This window comes from Camelina sativa, chromosome 1 (genome assembly GCF_000633955.1).
Source record: "Camelina sativa cultivar DH55 chromosome 1, Cs, whole genome shotgun sequence".
In the NCBI taxonomy this organism is placed as follows: Eukaryota; Viridiplantae; Streptophyta; class Magnoliopsida; order Brassicales; family Brassicaceae; genus Camelina; species Camelina sativa.
In genome coordinates, this window is record NC_025685.1 from 996758 (window position 1) to 1010409 (window position 13652).

At 38.9% G+C, this 13652-nt stretch overlaps 3 protein-coding genes and 1 long non-coding RNA gene across 5 annotated transcripts; 2 read left to right on the plus strand and 2 right to left on the minus strand.

Moving 5' to 3' along the window:
• Window positions 1704-5127, plus strand: LOC104789294 (protein QUIRKY-like). Its single transcript, XM_010515035.2, has one exon. The coding sequence runs from the start codon at window positions 1831-1833 to the stop codon at window positions 4909-4911; it is 3081 nt and encodes a 1026-aa protein (XP_010513337.1). The 5' UTR covers window positions 1704-1830; the 3' UTR covers window positions 4912-5127.
• Window positions 5593-7831, minus strand: LOC104789367 (beta-glucuronosyltransferase GlcAT14A). 2 transcript variants are annotated; one of them, XM_010515093.2, is made up of 4 exons: window positions 7249-7829; window positions 6730-6805; window positions 6424-6539; window positions 5593-6186 (listed from the first exon to the last, which is right to left on the minus strand). In XM_010515093.2, exons 1-4 carry the CDS (start codon window positions 7739-7741, stop codon window positions 5735-5737), a joined length of 1137 nt encoding a protein of 378 aa, XP_010513395.1. In that variant the 5' UTR covers window positions 7742-7829; the 3' UTR covers window positions 5593-5734. The 2 variants fall into 2 exon arrangements, with proteins under 2 accessions (XP_010513395.1, XP_019099663.1); XM_019244118.1 differs by lacking the exon at window positions 6424-6539 and having other exon boundaries at window positions 6129-6186; window positions 7249-7831.
• Window positions 10558-12604, plus strand: LOC104789437 (protein PNS1-like). The gene is made up of 3 exons (XM_010515154.2): window positions 10558-10712; window positions 10947-12095; window positions 12200-12604. Exons 1-3 carry the CDS (start codon window positions 10611-10613, stop codon window positions 12395-12397), a joined length of 1449 nt encoding a protein of 482 aa, XP_010513456.1. The 5' UTR covers window positions 10558-10610; the 3' UTR covers window positions 12398-12604.
• LOC104789503 lies at window positions 12910-13377 on the minus strand. The gene is made up of 2 exons (XR_768563.2): window positions 13304-13377; window positions 12910-13204 (listed from the first exon to the last, which is right to left on the minus strand). It is a non-coding gene; the product is annotated as an uncharacterized LOC104789503 (long non-coding RNA).

A 13652-nucleotide genomic window follows, 5' to 3' on the forward strand; every position in this document is an offset into this window, starting at 1 on the left:
AAAAAAAAAAAAAAAAAAAAAATACATTGCTAAAAAAGTGTTAGATATCATGACTTGCAATTGCATCTAAAATTTCGTGACTAGTATGTACGCGTTTCCTTCCTTTGTGGTTATATTTTTGTAAACAATTCTTATAGCATTCATAATTGCCAACAGTTCTTAGCATTCGTAAATGTCACTAAAGGGATTTAACGGCTTTTTTTTTTTTTTTGATCAAAACAGATGTTATTTTTTTGATCAAAACAGATGTTATCATTCTATTAACATAGAAAGTAACATACAAAGTAGATGAGGTTTTTAGGATATGACATAAGTGGAACTTGCCCAAAGCATAAAACAACAAGGAAGCAGATAAAAATAAGGACAATCGATAGCAAGAGCTTGAGAGCTATGAACCACATGCTAAGAAGCAGAATGGAACCTCTGAGGTCAAGAGAAATTGATGTGAACTCCTTGAGCAGGTCAAAGGAGAAAGGGTTGGCCATTATCTTGATTCGAAGACTATTTGGCGATGAAAGGTTCAAAGCTGACTGTCTCACCGGAGTGAGGAAAGCTACTCTAGGTATAGCTTTGATGAGAGGTCGAGTAAAGGTGGAACTTTGAGGGCCGATTGCTACTAAAGTAGTTGCAGGTCCAAGGTTGAGTGAGGAGGGCTTAAAGAGTTTGTGGTAACCACTGCTCCATAGAGTAGGGATCATAATGCCATTGGTCTTCAAGTTTCTATGCGGGGGCTTCATAAAGTAAATGATATGCGGTTTTGAGATCTTTGCAATCAGGCGAGGTAGAGATAGAAGGCTGGTGAAGGCTCGGTAACCCCGACTCTGTAGAGGTGGGATCATAATGCCAAACTTCACCAAACTGTCTCCATCAGAGTGAACATCCCTAGTAGATCTAATAAAGACGGTTTTCAAAAAGCTCTTATACCATTCTAGCAGCAATGGTAACTTAGGGATCAGAAGCAGTCTTTGAACTAGTGATACAACTAAGCAAACCAAGCTTTGACTAGGGTGGGAAATAATGGAGTTTAGAGCAAACCTCGATTCATACTGAACTCAGACACAAAAAGTATTCAAGTTTGGTTTGCTTCTAATTGGTTAAATTAACCTTTAAAGACTGCAAAAGCAGATATATTTTAAATACTTTAAACTGAAAGAAGAAAAATACAAAATTTATGTTTATGAAATTTACATGTTTTCTTGTGTTTTGGGATTCGGTGAGATTACATTAGATATAAATGCATAACGTAAATTAAGACCTAAGCAAATATCAGTTCATTAAATAATTTGCAACGTTATAAAATCAATTTGTCACTTTGTTCATGTTTCAACACGGAATTTCTCTGGTATTTTATAAATTTGTTGAAACGTTTATTAATAAATAACAGCAAATAAAAACTAATATGATTCTCACACCACCCAGCAGCACCAAGCACGGTGGTTCAGAAAATAAATTACTCCTGAACCAATTCTTTCTTTTATTCAGAAAAAAGTACTTTACACAAAAAACACAAACACAAATAAGATTCGTCCTCTGTTTAAATATTAAATCACGTGGCAACTTATCCTACGTGTCAATACTGACGTGTCGTAACTCTATCTCCGTCTCCTTTTTAAACCTCCACTCTCCAGCATTGAACACAACAAACAGTGCTTCCTCTCTCTCTCTCTCTCTCTCTAGGAAATAAAAATTCAAATTTAATTTCTCTCTCTCTCTCTCTCTAAAAAAAAGAAACTGAACAGTCTCTCTCAGTCATCTTCTTCAATCGTAAGAAAAAAAAAATAAAAAAAAAATAACAGATCAGCTTCAAATAGTTCCGTGAGACGGAAAAAAATGGCGGACAATGTTCTGAGGAAGCTGATAGTGGAGATCTGTAGCGCGAGAAACCTAATGCCTAAGGACGGTCAAGGAACCGCGAGCGCTTACGCTATCGTCGATTTCGACGGCCAACGGCGGCGGACGAAAACGAAATTCAGAGATCTGAATCCAAAGTGGGACGAGAAGCTCGAGTTCTTCGTCCACGACGCGGCCACTATGGGGGATGAGATTCTTGAGATCAATCTTTGCAACGACAAGAAGACTGGCAAACGGAGCACGTTTCTCGGCAAAGTTAAGATCGCCGGGAACGCGTTCGCGGCGGCTGGATCTGAAACGCTTGTTTATTATCCGCTCGAGAAGAGAAGCGTTTTCTCTCAAATCAAAGGTGAGATTGGTTTGAAGGCTTACTACGTCGATGAGAATCCACCGGCTGCGGATCCTGCTGCGACGGAGGCGAAACCTGAAGCTGTCCCCGCGGCGGCGGAAGAGAAGGCGGCGGAGAGTGTTAAAGCAGAGGAGGGGAAGAAAGAAACAGAGGCGGCGGCGAAAACAGAGGAGAAGAAGGAAGGAGAAAAAAAAGAAGAGGAGAAACCAAAGGAAGAAGCTAAACCACCCAAGGAGAAGAAACCCGATCCACCACCGCCGGATACTAAGGCGAAGGCACCCGATGCCGCCGCCGCAGCTCTTCCTCCTCCTCCTCCTGCGGCGGAGGTTCAGAATCCGCCTCTACCGCAGAAAACAGAGACAGTAAACCAGAATGAATTAGGAATTAAACCGGAGAATGTAAACCGGCAAGATCTAATCGGAACCGATCTTGAGCTTCCTTCTCTAACCAGAGATCAGAACCGTGGTGGTGGATACGATCTCGTCGATCGAATGCCGTTTCTATACATCCGTGTAGCTAAAGCGAAGCGAGCTAAGAACGACGGAAGCAGTCCCATCTACGCAAAGCTCGTGATCGGAACAAACGGTGTGAAAACCAGATGCCAAACCGGTAAAGATTGGGATCAAGTGTTTGCTTTTGAGAAAGAGAGCTTAAACTCAAGCTCACTTGAAGTCTCTGTTTGGAGTGAAGATAAAGTTGAGAACGAAGATAAAACCACGACGACGACTACTGAGAGTTGTTTGGGAACGGTGTCGTTTGATCTCCAAGAGGTTCCTAAGAGAGTCCCTCCGGATAGTCCTTTAGCTCCTCAATGGTACACGTTGGAGTCTGATAAATCGCCGGGGAATGACGTCATGCTCGCGGTTTGGCTCGGGACTCAAGCTGATGAAGCGTTTCAAGAAGCTTGGCAATCTGATTCCGGTGGACTGATTCCGGAGACGAGATCCAAGGTTTACTTATCTCCGAAGCTTTGGTATTTGCGTTTAACGGTCATACAAACCCAAGACTTGCAGCTAGGTTTGGGATCCGAACCTAAGTCGAAGATCCCCACCACTGAGCTTTATGTGAAAGCTCAGCTTGGACCTCAAGTGTTCAAAACTGCTAGGACTTCGATTGGGCCGTCCGCGTCTTCGTCTGGATCCGGTAACCCGACTTGGAACGAGGATCTTGTTTTCGTAGCTTCGGAGCCGTTTGAGCCATTCTTGATAGTGACCGTGGAAGATATAACGAACGGGCAATCAATTGGTCAGACTAAGATACATATGGGAAGTGTCGAGAGGAGAAACGATGACCGGACTGAACCGAAATCGAGGTGGTTTAATCTCGCCGGCGACGAGAATAAACCTTACTCCGGGAGAATCCACGTGAAAGTTTGTCTTGAAGGTGGATATCACGTGCTAGACGAAGCAGCTCACGTGACGAGCGATGTTCGACCTTCAGCTAAACAGTTAGCAAAACCACCTATTGGTTTATTGGAAGTGGGTATCCGTGGAGCTACTAATCTACTTCCGGTGAAAACTAGAGATGGTACACGTGGCACCACCGATGCTTATGTGGTTGCTAAGTATGGACCGAAATGGATTCGGACTCGTACGATCCTAGACCGGTTTAATCCGCGGTGGAATGAGCAGTACACTTGGGATGTCTATGATCCGTGCACGGTCCTTACGATTGGAGTTTTTGACAACGGACGGTATAAGCGGGACGAATCCGGAAAGCAAGGGAGAGATGTTAGAGTTGGGAAAGTCCGTGTACGCCTCTCGACTCTCGACATGAACCGCGTCTACCTCAACTCATACACCTTAACCGTGATCTTACCAAGCGGAGCTAAGAAAATGGGAGAAATCGAAATCGCGGTTAGATTCTCTTGTCCATCTTGGCTAAGCATTATTCAAGCCTATGTCACACCAATGCTACCTAGGATGCATTACGTCCGTCCGCTTGGTCCAGCTCAACAAGACATTTTGCGTCACACGGCTATGCGTATCGTGACAGCCAGGCTAGCGCGGTCTGAGCCTCCATTAGGTCAAGAGGTGGTTCAATACATGCTGGACACGGACAATCATGTGTGGAGCATGAGGAGAAGCAAAGCTAATTGGTTCCGTGTCATCACGTTCTTGTCACGTGCAGCAACTATAGCCCGTTGGATTCACGGGATTCGAACTTGGGTTCACCCACCAACCACCGTCCTCGTTCACTTGCTTCTCGTGGCCATCGTCTTGTGTCCACATTTAGTCCTCCCAACCGTTTTCATGTACGCGTTCTTGATCATAGCCTTAAGATTCCGTTACCGTGGCAGAGTCAAAGTCAACAGCGTGGACCCACGTTTCTCTTGCGTTGACTCTGTTGCTCCTGACGAGCTCGACGAGGAGTTTGACGGGTTCCCGGCGACGAGACCACCAGAGGTTGTTCGTGTAAGGTATGACCGGTTAAGGGCATTGGCCGGTCGGGCACAGACTTTGCTAGGTGACTTGGCAGCTCAAGGGGAGCGTGTTGAGGCGTTGTTCAACTGGAGAGACCCACGCGCCACGTGTATATTCGTGGTGTTCTGTCTTTTCGCGTCGTTTATGTTCTACATCGTGCCGTTTAAAGTCTTCGTTTTGGGGTCAGGTTTTTACTACATTCGACATCCGAGGTTTAGGGACGATATGCCTTCCGTTCCAGTCAACTTTTTCCGGCGACTTCCTTCTATGTCAGATCAGATTCTGTGACTCGGGAAAAAGGGTTATAATCGTGTGTTTTGTTTTGTTCTTTTATCTATTTTGGGTCATGTAATCCTCAGATATTAAATTATTTTATTTTTCAATATATATCTTAAATTACTTCTTTCTACTAAAGTAAAGCTTCTTAAATTTGAAGAGGTGGGTCCGTGAGTGGACCTTAAGATGTTAACTTCACCAATTGGTGGGAATTAGACCGTTAATGCTTTGTAGGGACAATTATTTAATTGAAAACGTAAATATGAAACTCGCATTAAAAAAAACAAACAGACAAAAGAAAATTCGTATACGATTCGTGATTTAGGTAACGAAGTTGGTGTAGATGACCGTTGCAGCCTCGTAGGAGCGCTGGTCTAGGAAAAGGAAAACTCAAACATGAACCGACCAAAAACAAAGGAAAAATATTATTGACTGTGTTACCCAAAAAGGCAAAAGGCTATTTCAGGAAACTATTAAAATGGTTGTCACCGGTCACCGCCGGAGTAGTTTAATCTGATTTAAACCAATTATCTTAAATTACGTATGAATAACAAATTGGATTAAAAAAATATAAACAAAATTCTTCAGTTTCTTAGCCCATAGACGAAGCATGTATTGTCGCTTGCAATTGAAATCTCTAGTAAGGACAAAAGCTTTTTAACATGTACTAGTATCACAATTTAGCCCACCGAAAATTATAAATATTCAAATTATATATAAAAATTTTCTTCTTTATTCCCTTATGAATCACTAAAGAACAAACACCAACCCCAAAATAAAAATAAAGAAAGAAGATCAAATGTATCTTCATATAGAGTTGTGTAACTCACACTTCCTATCTACATTGTCTATTGAAAAAGTTTTTTCTCAACAAAAGCCTTAATAGTAAACTCTTCAATCTTCTAGCCCCCGGACCAGGACCTGGATCTGGTTTAGACCCACGTTTTCGTTTCCTCCTCAGAATCTCTCGGTCTATCCTATTGAGAACAGGGTCATTGCTCTTGAACTTCCTTGCGAATGGTCGGTTGCTCATTACCATCTTTCTGTAATCCCTTGTCCCAAGAATCTTAGGGTGCTGCTTTGGCGGGTTGTCCCAGGCAATGTAGTGGAGGTCGTGGTTCACGGTCGTTTTCTTGAACTCATCCGAGTTGCATATAAGTGTCTGAAAATAGCCTTCCGGGGATGAAACGAAGTTTGTGTAGTAGAGAAGGAGTGTTCTTGGTAAGTTGTCATACCCTATTATGCAATATTCCGAGAACGGTCTTGATAGTAATGTCCACGCAGAACCTAAAAAGATGCTTCATATGTTATGTTATCATCTTCTAACTAAAGGAAAAGACAGTTCGCCTAAGTTTACTTCTAAATAATATTATCCCTTTCTACCTAAGTAAACTTCTAATTATTAGGCATTCCAAAAGAAAACTTATAAATATATGGTACCATCTTTAGAAAATGAAGGAAGACTTTTCCTAGTTATGAAGTATATATATTGCACTATACTGTATATGTAAAGCAAGTCATTACCTGTGAAGAGCTTGAAAGAAGTAGGGAGGGCTCGCTGATTGCTAACCCACCAAATCTCTGACTTGTTGAGGCTGTAAAGCCCTGGATCTATTATTATTGGTTTCCCTCTTTTGTTCCTACACGTTTTATCATACCAACATTAACTACATAATTTTTTTCCTTACGAAACCAATAATGCTATTAAAACCACTTGTTTTTTTTTTGAGATAGTTTCACTAGTTCTGTTTCTCTCCTTTGAGAGTATTGAATAGTTAATTTCAATGACAAAATACTCGAAAAGGAAAAAGAAGAAAAACTAAAACTGACATTTTCCATCCCAGTCGGCTTGAGTGCTGTATGAAGTTGAGATCTCTAGGCAACTCAGAAAACGCATAGATCAGATCTGCATTTATTTTATAAATTAAGTAAGTTTACAAAAGACTTACATCACCACATACAAATACTAAACTATACTACTACATAATTAAAATAGATAACCCGTTGTTATCACCAAAATCAATGCCTAAACCGATCGCAACAAGTGCATTCATGTATCACGAACTAATCCTGACCATTGCATTCTTATCATAATTCCAAAATCTAAACTAAAATGTAAAGTTTACGAATCATCATCATTAGTTTAGAAGCAAATAAAGAAACATACAGACTTTAACTTAGAATGGTACGTCCTTTGATCACACAAACCTAGATCCATTCCTAATCGACTAATCCAAAAAAAAATTCTAAATAAAGATGTCAAATTAAACAAACCAACCAAATAGGAAACTTTTGGTTAATAAACTAATTTAGTTAATTCAGTTTATATCATCAATTCACTCACCGTACCGTCTTGTGTGACGAGAGGGTAATCAGAAGCACTGAGATTGATGAACCAATCCCACCGACAACATCTCAAGAGCAAAGCCATTGCGTGAAGCGTCGTCGCGAGCATCGTCGGTCCTCTGTAAGTCACCAGATTCGGTTTCCCGACGATCATCACATTACCCTCCGGCTGAAACAGAGGCTCTCCGGCTACGAACCTTGCCATCTCCAGATGCTCTTCCACGGGCGCCTCCAGGTCAAGATGGATCAAATAGTGGTTTCTTCGGTGGTAGAGAGATCGGAGGAGGCGTTTGAGTTTACCGGCGTCGCCTTTGGAGGCGGAGATTAGGTAGGCGAAACAGGGGAGGGTAGAGCTGTGGTTTAGGTTGGATTCGAGGGGTAAAGTAGGGATTTTTGAGGAAGTGAATAGAGTTTTGGTAGTGGGGATGATGTAGAGAAGAGAGAAGAGGACTGAAGTAAGAGAGAAGCAGATCATCAACAGTTTCTTCATCGCCATTCTTGTCTCTCTCTCTCTCTCTGTATTTTTTTTCTTCGAATCTCTCTTCTTGAGACAAGAGAGAGAGTTTATTGTGGTTTAGTGATGGATAGTTTGTAAAATCACAAAGGTACCCCTTTATTTTTGTATGTTTATGTTATTGCCCAAATAGTCTGAAATATACATAAACTCCCAGTTCTAATCTTAGTAATCACATAAAAACGTGTTAATCTGTTATAAGTTCTATAGTTCTAACACGTTAAAAACGTGTTAAATTCCGTACTTAACATATTCATCATCAATGTTGTTTGTTACAACATTGGCACCAATAGCTTGAGAGATATTTGTCACCAAACTTGATATAAAGATGGATCAACAAACAAATATAGGGAAATATTGACCCCAAAAATGAAGAATGAAAAAAATTCAATTATTTGTGTATTGGTATGGCCCGATGGCCGTATGAAAAAGTATTTGTATCCCCCCCCCCCCCCAAAAAAAACATATAAAATTTAGCCATTGGGGTCTAGTGCTTCTAAATTTTAACCCGATAAAAGCATGTTTATTTATTACCACCACACAAAAAGGTACATTTACTGATCATGTAAAATTGTTTTTGAAAAAAGATAAATGAAAATAGGAATGATTTTAAAAGTTCAGACAAATCTAACTAATAAGGGAGAGTTCAGAAAATCTAAAAGAAAAGGAGGTAAAGTAAGTAAGATTTGGGGTTCCTTGCTTTGAAGCTAAGTCCTCCATCTGTCCTTATCTCTCACATTCTTCCACATGTTCTTTAGATCCTAAAACTCTCCCTACTCACGTGTGTTGTGTGAAGTCAGTTTACGTTAATAACCTTATTCTAGCGGGTAAGATTTTGGAATTTAGCAGGGATACACTTGTAAAATCCCAAGGAGCTGATATTAATGTAAGTGGTTGGCCGAATTTGTGGATGATGTCAAATTGTTTGAGTGCGTCCGGTCCGACCGATGATACATTGTGTTTTTGGTTCTTCGATTTTTTTAGTAAAGAAGTACATACATTTTTAAGAGACTGAAATTTACCCAATTTGATTTACTTTTTTTTTTCTTTCATTTTTTTTTTGGATCGAAACTACAGTATTCCAACAAATTTTGGTTTAGTGCAGAGTAATTTACACATTTTAAAATGTCAATCCAGAACCGAGTACGTACAGATGTACTGTATAATGTACTCTGGTTTGTTCGGGTTTGAACCATTTGGTCAAGAGCCCGATAGAGGCCCAATAAGGCCTATGTACTTTGTAAATTTGTTTCCTGGGGTTTGTTTAGACCTTGTCAAAGATGATCAACTACTATTTTAAAATGCCAAGTCTTACTAATTTCTTTTATTACAGTTTTGTAGGGAGAGAGAGAGAGAGCCACGCTAAAAAAAAAAAGATTTTAACGTGTTGATGTAACTTTCCATGTGATAATGGTTATAGATTATCATTTGTGTACTTGTGGAATGTTTGAGTTGGTAACTAGTACGAAGTCCACTTTACCTAATTTGTCTTTTTTGGTTTAGGTATTGATTTGTATACGCTTTCGAGTACAGGAGTAAGCAATCCAGACCAACCTCACCATCAACATTTTCTACTTTTTCTCTCACAGTAAATTAATATTTTTAAAAGTATATATTTTTAATTATTCTTCTGTCATTGTATAGAGAGCACAAACATTTACAGTTCTAATTTTAATTTTTATTTAATACATTCAATTATAAAATTAACAATGAAACTTCATTTAAGTAACAAAAAGTTGTTAGTTTCCTGACAACACAATTATACATTTTATGGCTAAAGTTGTCGAGTAATCCTAGTTTAAGACAATGTTAAGACCTATATATCTTTTATTTTAAGTTAATTAACTTGTTCATAACGGCTACAATTATATGCAAAATATACATGGTGTTCCGAAATTTCTTAATCATAAAGATTGCAAAATAAAAAGAAGACAGAATATTGAATATTCATAGCAATCCCGTGGATGATATTATAAAGTTTCGGTACTTATCCTCTCTCACGCCTAAAAGTAACAACAACAAAGGCATAAGGAAGAACTGAACAAACGTATTTAGTTTGTGTACTCGTTTCTCTTTTCTTTTTTCTTTTCCTTGAAATATCTATTATATTTAGTTTCTTTCTTTGCTTCAAATAACTTCACCTATCGAAACAATTTTTTTTTTCTTCAAAGATTAAACTCATCATTTTAATGTTATACATGTCTCCATCTCATCAATCATATCATTATGCACAAATAAATACAACCAATGTCTAAAATTAACGAGAATGTTCAAAGATACCACCATCTGCCATGTCATCAAACACGTCAACACAATCATATACCTTGGATTGGAACCAAGGAAGTTGAGAGAGACAATTGTGGAATTTAGATCGTATATTATATTATATGGAGTAGGTAGCCAAGATGAACCTACATGTATCAAATACTACCAAAATTTAAACCTAACAGAAAGAAAAAAAAGAAAAAAACAATTTAATTTGTTTGTAAAACGTATAACCATAAGTTTGTGGAGTATGTTAGAAGACCATATGAAAGATTATTGATAATGTTGATAAAAATAATGAATTTTGGGGGATCAGGAAATAAGGAAACTTTAAACTAAAAAGTCAAAACAACAAAAATAAAGTGTAGGTTTAGTTTAAAGATGGAGTAAGTCAAAGTATTGGAACAATAAAGGATGTCTATAAAATATTCGAAATTAATTTTATAAAACATCAATAAAAATGAAGAAGTGATTGACTAAGATGTATGTACAGGATATACATATATTCAGAAGAATGAATGATTGATGAAGATGGTTAAGTGGAACTTGGGTTTCAAGGAACACTCCTGGCAAATACAACGCAGCTATGCCTACACCAACAAGCAACGGCCATGCCTCTCGCCTGCAGATTCAAGAACCAAGAACAATGTCTCCTCTTCCTCCTTCTTCTTCTCCAATCGCCTTCAAGGTATGTTATTTCTCACTTTTGGATCAAGAATCAGAAAACTCTTTTCTTGATCTCTGTATCTTCTCCATCTCTATTTATTTCTTAACTCAAAGAACAAATCCAAGACTCAGTTTTCTTCTCTCTTATTGTTTCTCAATGGTGCTTTTTTACTTGCATCATGTTAATATCGAATTCACATTAACCAGCCTCGAATTAACCGTTGATGAGATAACCAAATTTGTTTGTGTTTTGCAGGAACAACAAGGTAGACCACCTCCAACCGCACATCAAACAATATCCGGAAAACTCTTTAGAAACCTCTTCAAGGGTCTTCTCTTCTCACAACTAACCTTAATCTCACTTCTGGTGATAGTTCTCACCATTCGCGGTCTCATCTCAGCAAGTTCACACCATTTCCACCCAAAGAAATGGTACCCTCCTTTACTAGCGTCTGTTGCTGTCTCAGGAGTTGCATCTTTAGCCTGGCAATGCATCTTTATCTACAATCCATCTAGAGCCGTCAGAGCAACGTTCTGGCTTAGCCCAATACTCACCTGCTCGGTAGGGATCTTGCTTGTTCTTATTGGCTCGGCAGTGGATGCAGGGATCGGTTCAGTTTTTGTGCTTTTCGCCATTACTCAGTCTCTGTATGGTTGCTGGATCACTACCAGGTTTGAATACACCGATAAGATATTATCACTTGCTACAGCATTTCCACCAGCAAGAACCAGAGAAGTAGTCTGTTCATCAATCACTGTCAGCTTGGTTTACTCTGGTTTCTTGGTGACTGGAATAGGAGGAGCAACTTCAACTAGAACAAGTCTAGATCTGTTGTTCATATCCGTAATCTTGATAAGCTTAGCATGGACGATGCAAGTTCTCAAGAATGTACAACAAGTTGCGATCTCGAGGGCAAGATTTGTAAACTTTGCTCATGGAGAGGAGATGGACGCTTGGGATGCTTTTCGCATCACTCTGAAACACTTGGTTGGGAGCATCTGCATTGGATCGACGCTTGTTCCAAGCGTCGTATTCATCAGAGGCTCGATCAGAAGCGTTAATCTAATGTCAGGGAGCAGCGATGAGGTCATGTATTCAGGTGCTGACTGCTTCTCTACCATTGCCAACAAACTCACTACACTTGGAAACAGATGGGGGTTTGTGCATGTGGGAACCTATGATAAAGGATTCGTGGAGGCTTCGAGTGATACTTGGAATAAGTTCAGAAGTACAAGTGGGTTAGAGAAACTGATTGATTCGGATCTCACAAGCTCCTTCTGCTTCCTCAGTGCGGTTTCTGTTGGAGCTGTCTCTTCATTGACTGCTGGAATATGGATGTTGTTAATCCACAAGGACTACGCCTTGGAAGTGACTCTCTATGCTTTCATTATTGGATATTTCGTGGTAAGAGATAAGTATTTCTAAGGCCATTAACAGTAAAGATGATCAACATTGCCTTGGACAAAAAGTAGCTTATGTTATGTACCTGGTTTTGTGTGTCTGTTCAGGGAAGGGTAGCTTTGGCGTGGGTACAGGCATGTGTCTTGGCTTACTATGTAGCTTATTCTGAAGATCCTCGCAGTGTGCGGTTTGACGGTACGATTCCACATCGTATCCAGCGTCTTCAAATGTTAAGTGCTCACCGAGACAACAGAGAGCTTGAGATGGGTAGAGAAAGAGAAGAAGATAGTTATAATAATTGTTGAGTTCTTGAGGGGAGACTCACCACAAACATGTAAACATAAGCATTAGTATATTTCTGTCTTTCTTCAAGCTTAATAGATTCTATTGATTGGCAAAATATTAGATTCAGCGTGTTCATATGTAAAACCTTCAGCTAAAGAAACAATGTACATACTTTTTCTCTTTACCTCACAAAAAAAAAAAAAACTGTATCTGTTCAATAAAGGATCCATTTTTAAGCTAGGGATCGATTACACCAATCACAAAGAGAGTATTGAGGGAGTCATTAGTTTGCTTAGATGAAGACTACATGCCTGCTGTCACGATTTGTGCAGCTAAAGGTGTTCAACCACAGCCTATAAGAGAAAGCTCAAAGAACCAAGTTCACCACAAATTTTGTAATTTTACACATAAAAGAAGATTGAGGTATATACATATACCAAAGACAATGCAGATTTTGTAATTGAGGCCTGGAAAATCTCGACGTAAAAAATCAAAGAAAAATGCACAATGCAATGCACCTAAAGCATCAAAGAAGAGAATATACAGTTCNTTTTTTTTTTTTTTTTTTTTTTTTTGTGCAAAAGAGAATATACAGTTCAAGATTGCAACTTTTGAAGCATAACACTCAGCCAAAAAAGTCCAAAGTGTTCTCTCAACTTAGCGCAGTAAAAACTTGAGCCATATACAATGGGGGGACTTATGTTGCAAATTCCAAATATATAACAACAAAAAAAAAAAGGTTCAACAACCAGAGAATCTTTTTTCTTTTTTGATTTGTCCATAGTTCATTCATCTGACACACCCAGATCATGCATCGCCTTGGATACCTGAAAGACAGATGAACATCCTGGTTTAGATGTTGAGGTTTGAAGCTTAGTCTGCAAGAAAAAAAATAAACATTCCTATTGAACAAACAATACACATACCATTTCCTTATGACGTTGTGCCCGGATATCCAATTCTTCCTGAGCTCTCTTCGAAATCATATTTTCTTTANAAAAAAAAAAAAAAAAAAAAAAAAAAAAAAAAAAAAAAAAAAAAAAAAAAAAAAAAAAAAATCACCAAAATATTGTAAAAATAATAATAATAAATCTCACAAGAATGATGATATACAACACTCATACGAAATTCTCAGTATTACCGTAACCAGCGTAATTATAAATTCCAATAAAAAACGCATCGAAGAAAGTAACACTATTCCACCTTGCCGCTGCCGCGGAGAAAAACCTTCCTCCTCTTCCGGATTCATTGAACAGAACGAACCCCCCCCCCCCC

Excerpts from the sequence above, each read along its gene's own strand:
- LOC104789294 (XM_010515035.2), top strand. The coding sequence starts at position 1,831 with ATGGCGGACAATGTTCTGAGGAAGCTGATAGTGGAGATCTGTAGCGCG.
- LOC104789367 (XM_010515093.2), bottom strand. The coding sequence starts at position 7,741 with ATGGCGATGAAGAAACTGTTGATGATCTGCTTCTCTCTTACTTCAGTC. Across the intron at positions 6,806-7,248 it reads CCCTCTCGTCACACAAGACG|ATCTGATCTATGCGTTTTCT; the intron begins GTACGGTGAGTG and ends AAATAAATGCAG. Across the intron at positions 6,540-6,729 it reads AGCCGACTGGGATGGAAAAT|GAACAAAAGAGGGAAACCAA; the intron begins GTCAGTTTTAGT and ends TAAAACGTGTAG.
- LOC104789437 (XM_010515154.2), top strand. The coding sequence starts at position 10,611 with ATGCCTACACCAACAAGCAACGGCCATGCCTCTCGCCTGCAGATTCAA. Across the intron at positions 10,713-10,946 it reads CTTCTCCAATCGCCTTCAAG|GAACAACAAGGTAGACCACC; the intron begins GTATGTTATTTC and ends TGTGTTTTGCAG. Across the intron at positions 12,096-12,199 it reads TCATTATTGGATATTTCGTG|GGAAGGGTAGCTTTGGCGTG; the intron begins GTAAGAGATAAG and ends GTGTCTGTTCAG.